General features: G+C 41.0%; 1 protein-coding gene across 1 annotated transcript; it reads right to left on the bottom strand.

Moving 5' to 3' along the window:
* Nucleotides 1-3,839: 3,839 nt before the first annotated feature.
* On the bottom strand, nucleotides 3,840-7,037 carry LOC120057094 (non-histone chromosomal protein HMG-14-like). Its single transcript, XM_039005501.1, has 6 exons — nucleotides 6,868-7,037; nucleotides 5,538-5,564; nucleotides 5,319-5,348; nucleotides 5,194-5,229; nucleotides 4,988-5,095; nucleotides 3,840-4,816 (listed from the first exon to the last, which is right to left on the bottom strand). The coding sequence occupies exons 1-6, from the start codon at nucleotides 6,883-6,885 to the stop codon at nucleotides 4,769-4,771; spliced, it is 267 nt and encodes an 88-aa protein (XP_038861429.1). The 5' UTR covers nucleotides 6,886-7,037; the 3' UTR covers nucleotides 3,840-4,768.
* Between the last annotated feature and the right edge of the window lie 109 nt (nucleotides 7,038-7,146).

The following is a 7,146-nucleotide window of genomic DNA, read 5'->3' as shown; positions in this document are numbered from 1 at the left end:
AAACGACCACCCCTCATCACTGTCAAACGCTCCCTAAAACAATTCAGCGAGCAGGCCTTTCTAATCGACCTGGTCCAGGTATCCTGGAAGGATATTGACCTCATCCCGTCAGTAGAGGATGCCTGGTTATTCTTTAAATAAGCATGCCCCATTCAAAAAATTTAGAACCAGGAACAAATATAGCCCTTGGTTCTCTCCAGACCTGACTGCCCTTGACCAGCACACAAACATCCTGTGGTGTACAGCATTAGCATCGAATAGCCCCAGTGATATGCAACTTTTCAGGGAAGTCAGGAACAAATATACACAGGCAGTTAGGAAAGCTAAGGCTAGCTTTTTCAAACAGAAATTTGCATCCTGCAGCACAAACTCCAAAAAGTTCTGGGACACTGTAAAGTCCAAGGAGAATAAGAGCACCTCCTCCCAGATGCCAACTGCACTGAGGCTAGGAAACACTGTCACCACCGATAAACCCACTATGATTGAAAATTTCAATAAGCATTTTTCTACGGCTGGCCATGCTTTCCACCTGGCTACCCCTACCCTGATCAACAGCCCCCCCACCCCCCACAGCAACTCGCCCAAGCTTCCCCCATTTCTCCTTCACCCAAATCCAGATAGCTGATGTTCTGAAAGAGCTGCAAAATCTGGACCCCTACAAATCAGCCGGGCTAGACAATCTGGACCCTCTCTTTCTAAAATGATCTGCCGAAATTGTTGCAACCCCTATCACTAGCCTGATCAACCTCTCTTTTGTATCGTCTGAGATTCCCAGAGATTGGAAAACTGAAGAGGGAAAGGCCCTCTTCAAAGGGGGAGACACTCTAGACCCAAACTGCTACAGACCTAAATCTATCCTACCCTGCCTTTCTAAGATCTTTGAAAGCCAAGTTAACAAACAGATTACCGACCATTTCGAATCCCACCGTACCTTCTCCGCTATGCAATCTGGTTTCAGAGCTGGTCATGGGTGCACCTCAGCCACGCTCAAGGTCCTAAACGATATCATAAACGCCATCAATAAGAAACATTACTCTGCAGCCGTATTCATCGACCTGGCTAAGGCTTTCGACTCTTTAAATCACAACATTCTTATTGGCAGACTCAACAGCCTTAGATTCTCAAATGACTGCCTCGTCTGGTTCACCAACTACTTCTCTGATAGAGTTCAGTGTGTCAAATCGGAGGGCCTGTTTTCCGGACCTCTGGCAGTCTCTATGGGGGTGCCACAGGGTTCAGTTCTTGGGCCGACTCTCTTCTCTGTGTACGTCAATTGATGTCGCTCTTGCTGCTGGTGATTCTTTGATCCACCTCTACGCAGACGACACCATTCTGTATACCTCTGGCCTTTCTTTGGACACTGTGTTAACTACCCTCCAGACGAGCTTCAATGCCATACAACTCTCCTTCCGTGGCCTCCAACTGCTCTTAAATGCTAGTAAAACTAAATGCATGCTTTTCAACCGATCGCTGCCTGCACCCGCCCGCCCGCCCGTCCAGCATCACTACTCTGGACGGTTCTGACTTAGAATATGTGGACAACTACAAATACCTAGTGTCTGGTAAAACTGTAAACTCTCCTTCCAGACTCACATTAAACATCTCCTATCCAAAATTAAATCTAGAATCGGCTTCCTATTTCGCATACCAAGCCTCCTTCACTCATGCTGCCAAACATACCCTCGTAAAACTGACCATCCTACCAATCCTCGACTTCGGCAATGTCATTTACAAAATAGCCTCCAACACTCTACTCAGCAAATTGGATGCAGTCTATCACAGTGCCATCCGTTTTGTCACCAAAGCCCCATATACTACCCACCACTGCGACTTGTACGCTCTCGTTGGCTGGCCCTCGCTTCATACTCGTTGCCAAATCCACTGGCTCCAGGTCATCTACAAGTGTTTGCTAGGTAAAGCCCCGCTTTATCTCAGCTCACTGGTCACCATAGCAGCACCCACCCGTAGCACGCGCTCCAGCAGGTATATCTCACTGGTCACCCCCAAAGCCAATTCTTCCTTTGGCCGCCTCTCGATTGGATCGTTTCTCACCAATCAGAGTATAAAAGCCAATGATGAATTTTCAAACCGCCGTGTTACCTACGTGTCTTCTGGCTCTGGCCCAACCCATCGGTTTCATGATTTTATACAAAAATATAAATGCAACATGCAACAATTTCAACGATTTTACTGAGTTACAGTTCATATAAGGAAATCAGTCAATTTATCCACTGGGGAGCCAGGCCCAGCCAATCAGAATGAGTTTTTCACCACAAAATGGCTTTATTACAGACAGAAATACTCCTCAGTTTCATCAGCTGTCCAGGTGGCTGGTCTCAGACAATCCCCACAGGTGAAGAAGCCAGATGTGGAGATCCTGGGCTAGCGTGGTTACACATGGTCTATGGTTGTGAGGCTGGTAGGACGTACTGCCAAATTCTCTAAAACTACTTTGAAGGTGGCTTATGGTAGAGAAATTAACAATCAATTCTATTTTTTTTTTTTTTTTTGGGGGCACCCCCCAAAAAAAAAAAAAAAAAAAAAAAAAAAAAAACAATCAATTCTATGGCAACAGCTCCTCCAGTCAGCATACCGATTGCACGCTCCCTCAAAACTTGAGACATATGTGGCATTGTGTTGTGTGACACATTTTAGAGTGGCCTTTAATTGTCCCCAGCACAAGGTGCACCTGTGTAATGATCATGCTGTTTAATCAGCTTATTGATATGCCACACCTGTCAGGTGGATGAATTATCTTGGCAAATGAGAAATGCTCACTAACAGGGATGTAAACTAATTTGTGCACAAAATTTGAGAGAAATAAGATTTTTCTGCATATGGAACATTTCTGGGATCTTTAATTTCAGCTCATGAGACATGGGACCAACACTTTACATGGTGCATTCATATTTTTGTTTAGTATATGTGCTAACCTTTGTTCTAGGTGTGATACACACTTCTTAATGTACTGGATATATGGTGAGTTTCTTTCTTGCAGCCCTACGGTACTTAAATTAGCTATATGTCATATGTTTGCATTGTAATTTCAGAAAATGTCCTTAATATACAGTATCTACAGTAATAGTGGAATGACGGTTTCACAATATTTTTCCCCAAAAAATGTTTTGGAGCCACACAAAATTGCATTCTAATGGTGCAGCCTTCTTATTGGTCAACAAAAGATGGACCATCTCTTGTTGTCAAATTGACTGGGGCCAGCAATGGGCAAACTTCTAACATCTCTCAGCCCCAGTCCATTTGACAAGAAATTTGCTAGCCCCCGTTAATTTTACAATCTTTTTTTACCAAAAAAGAAGGCTGCACCATTAGAATGCACTTTTGGTTGAGCCCAATAACGTTTTTGGGGATGAAATATTGTGAAACACTAATGTTCCACTATTTCTGTAGATATGACATTTTCTGACATTACGATGCAAAAATATTACATACAGCTCCTTTAATGTATTTGTTCTGTGTCTGAGCTCCCTCACAGTGAGTGTCTTCTGGTTTTTATTCTTTCAATTTGTGTCCAATTGAAACCTAAACAACAAGGTGAGGGGAGTTATTACTAATCAGCCACCTCAATTGATCAATCAAGTAAAAGGGTGGAGTGAAAACAATGTGCCCATGGAATGAGTCTGACAGGAGTCTAATAACCAAAAACTTTCTTTTCATGTCAAGGACAGATACTAGCTGCTGCCATGTCAGTCTCAGAACTGGTATTATTTAGCTACTGCATTACATATGTAATATGTAGCATCTAAAATAATTTAGTTTTTACATGATTATTTGGATTCACACATTGTCTATTTCCATCACACAGAGAAAAAAACAATTACAACCAAATTTTTATTGGTTTGTTTATACCAATCATTACACAGATACATCTATAAACAAAGGATAAAAGAACTGTACACTTGTACTTGATACCTAAACCCCACATGAATATTGCTACTGCTGGTTTGTGTATTTGACAGCTCAAATGGATGTAGTTTCTCAGCATCCAAGGAACCATAATCGTCAGTATATTTCACACTTATGTACGTCTTTAGCTTGGCTAAGAACACAATTCCATTTTTACCATACTCACAATGTACCATTACACACTGCATATAGAAAGTTGAAAACCCCTTTTAATAGCAGCTATACAAATTTATTGCAATGCTATCACAGAACAGAGACAACCAATTACACCCAATGCACAGGCCTGATAGGGAGGAACCCCAGTACTAGGGAATAGGTTTATTAAGCAGAATGGTAAAGAAAAACATAATGAGTACAAGAGTTAACATATGGAACACAGCTTAAACATTCTAAAATGTTTTCCTCATTATAAACAATAAAACAATGTGTTCCTCCTTGAGTTAATTCATCCCCACCACACAATGCAGGTTACATATACCGTCCCTCATATAGCCTATGGAATGTTAGTCTCTCAGACAAGCTCTGTTGTTTTGACCGGATCCTGTAAACGACGTGCTTGCATGTTCTTGGTGTAGTAACCTGTCCCATTCCCACCCCTCTCCCATATCGAAAATAAAAACCGTTGACATTTACAATGACCGTAATTGTTCCAGAGATGTAAAAACATGGGATGCAATGAAACCCCCATCTCCAATTGTATTTTTTATTTCATAAAAAAATGTGTTTCTACAATCAAACTACTAAAAAACCTGCATTTAGAAAATAGTCGATAAAAATATACCCCTGAATTGTACAAGAAAAAGAGGTACAGGGAGCACTGATAAAAGATGTGGTTTGAAAGATGTTATTCGGCCGCCTCTTCCTCCTCTTTCTGTTCAGGTTCTTCTGGTGCCTAAAATTAAAACATAACGGAATAAAACAGTTGCAATAGTTGAGAGAACTTATTTATAATTTACATTCAATATCTTATGTTTAAAACAGTATAAGGTCATAAACTATCAATTTGATGTGTTTTTCTTGTCCTTATAAGACAAAATGCCTACATATTCCAGCAGCACCTTACCTCTTCCTCAGCTTTGGCTTCTCCATTCTCTGCGGGCACCTCCTTCTCTTCAGGCTCAGTCTTCTTCACCTCTTTAGCCTTCTTGGGCTTAGGTGCTGCCTTCTCCTTCTGTAAATAAATATGTTTAATGGGATAAGACACCGTAAGTCCTTAATTGGAATTAATTTACTATTAAATGTACATTTGAAATGTCTGCATTTCCTCACCTTTGGCTTGGGTTCTGCCTTTGCAATTGCAGGTTTCTGCAATGAAAGATTTGTGATTCTTAGCTGAAATTCTGTTTTTGGGTGCATCTTTAATTAAAGTGTCAATAATGGTGTGTACTACTCACATTTACCAATCTCTCAGATCTCCTCTTAGGCTGAAATATTTCAAAAGAAAATACCAATTATTTACTCATAAAACGGGAGCAACGTTTGACATGGGTTGCTGCTGACCCCTGGTGGCAGAACAATGGAATTGTATTTTGAACATTTAAATTCTTACAACCAGCGATCACCGTGATTAAATACAACACACATTATATTTGAGTAAGATGTTTATCACTCACCTCTACTGCCTCAACATCAGCGTTTGCCTATAATAATAATAAAATGTTAGTGACAACTCAGCAGGGCAACCGTGTTAGGTGGGTTTTACTGGGGGAGGGGCAGTTTAAATGCCAAGAGTATTAGGGGAATTATGTAATCCAAAAAAGGCGTAGGGAGGTAAGGAAAAGCATTGCAACGTGTTATGGTCACAGTCTCGTTATAACTGCTTATTTTTTCCACTTACATCACCCACAAACTACCTAATAAACGGATAATAGTGTGAATTTGCTCAGATCATGTTCCCATTGCCTATGACTATACCATGTTGCCTGTAATCTCTACGGAGGGGAATACCGACTCCGCCTACTCCCGACGCATTCATTCACTCGTGATGAATGGGATTTGCCAGGCAACATGACTGTGCTCGCTACTCAGACCAGACAGTCTACTATGCGTTCCCGCCATTCATTCGAATTTCAAACTCCGAGATCCTCAGCGATTCTCCAAATGGTTACAGAATCTACTAGAATCCCCAGCAACAAGAGCGCCTCTGTGATGTCGACGAATCGCCATTGCATAACCCAGAATTGGCTCGAGCCAACAAAAGGGCACACGGAAATGTAATTAAACCAAATATTTTAACGATGCAGCATGTTACATTAGCGCACTTTAACGCATTTTACGTTGTGTAACTATGAACTTTTATATTGCAAAATAAGAAAAACGTCGTCAGTGTTCGCCTTGCTCACAAGGGCAGCCATGACACAAGTCTTCGTGCCCTTTTCAAAGCGCCCTAGAAGCAGTCTTCTGCATGTGCATACCGCCCACCGTGCGTTGAGCATTATATGCTACCAACAATTAAGTTATATTTTAATGCAGTATTTCAATAAGTGTAAATGCAATGTAATCTAAATGTTATGTGCAATAGACTTTGCCTAGTAAAAAAAAATCGGTCACCAACTTTATTTCTGCAGAATCGCCATCTTACGACGTAGTTAGCGATCTACACCTCTTTGTCCTTTTATAGGTTCATGTATTTGTAAACAACCACAATGAAGACGTGACAAAACCCCAATTTGAAATTGATTTGATAGAGTAAATATTAGGCACCAAACATGTAACCAGTCCTAATTTTCGAAGACTAAAATCACAGCTTGAAAAAGTAGAAAACCCGCCACTTCCCCAAATCAAAACAGACCGATACATTTTAAACTCCTGACTGAACACAGCAGTGCAACGATGTTGCAGCGGAGCGGAACAAAACATGGATATGCGGCTACATGCAAAAATAAATGCATTTGTTTTATCTATCAAAGGATATATACAACCAATAAAACCTATTCCACTTACTTTGCTCCTTTTAGGCATGGCTGTTTTGCGTATTTGTTCAAATAAAGAGGGAACTGTTCCAAAACGGAGCAAGAAAAATACTGTATGTTGGTATAAGATTCAAACACTACGTTCTATTACAGCGTAGCAAACCTTAATGTTCCATTGGAACAAAAACTAGCTCAAACCGGATTGGATTCTCCCCCTCCCTCCCTATTGAATTCATTATAGCATCAATCTGACGGACAAGCTACTCTCCGCCCCTGGTAGCCATTGATTGGCTTTGGGAGCCGTCAACAC

This window comes from Salvelinus namaycush, chromosome 12 (assembly GCF_016432855.1).
Source record: "Salvelinus namaycush isolate Seneca chromosome 12, SaNama_1.0, whole genome shotgun sequence".
NCBI lineage: Eukaryota > Metazoa > Chordata > Actinopteri > Salmoniformes > Salmonidae > Salvelinus > Salvelinus namaycush.
The sequence above is the reverse complement of the archived record's forward strand: the minus strand, read 5'-3'. Positions and strand labels throughout refer to the sequence as shown.

Excerpts from the sequence above, each read along its gene's own strand:
- LOC120057094 (XM_039005501.1), bottom strand. Across the intron at positions 5,349-5,537 it reads CTGATGTTGAGGCAGTAGAG|CCTAAGAGGAGATCTGAGAG; the intron begins GTGAGTGATAAA and ends GAAATATTTCAG. Across the intron at positions 5,230-5,318 it reads GATCTGAGAGATTGGTAAAT|AAACCTGCAATTGCAAAGGC; the intron begins GTGAGTAGTACA and ends CTTTCATTGCAG.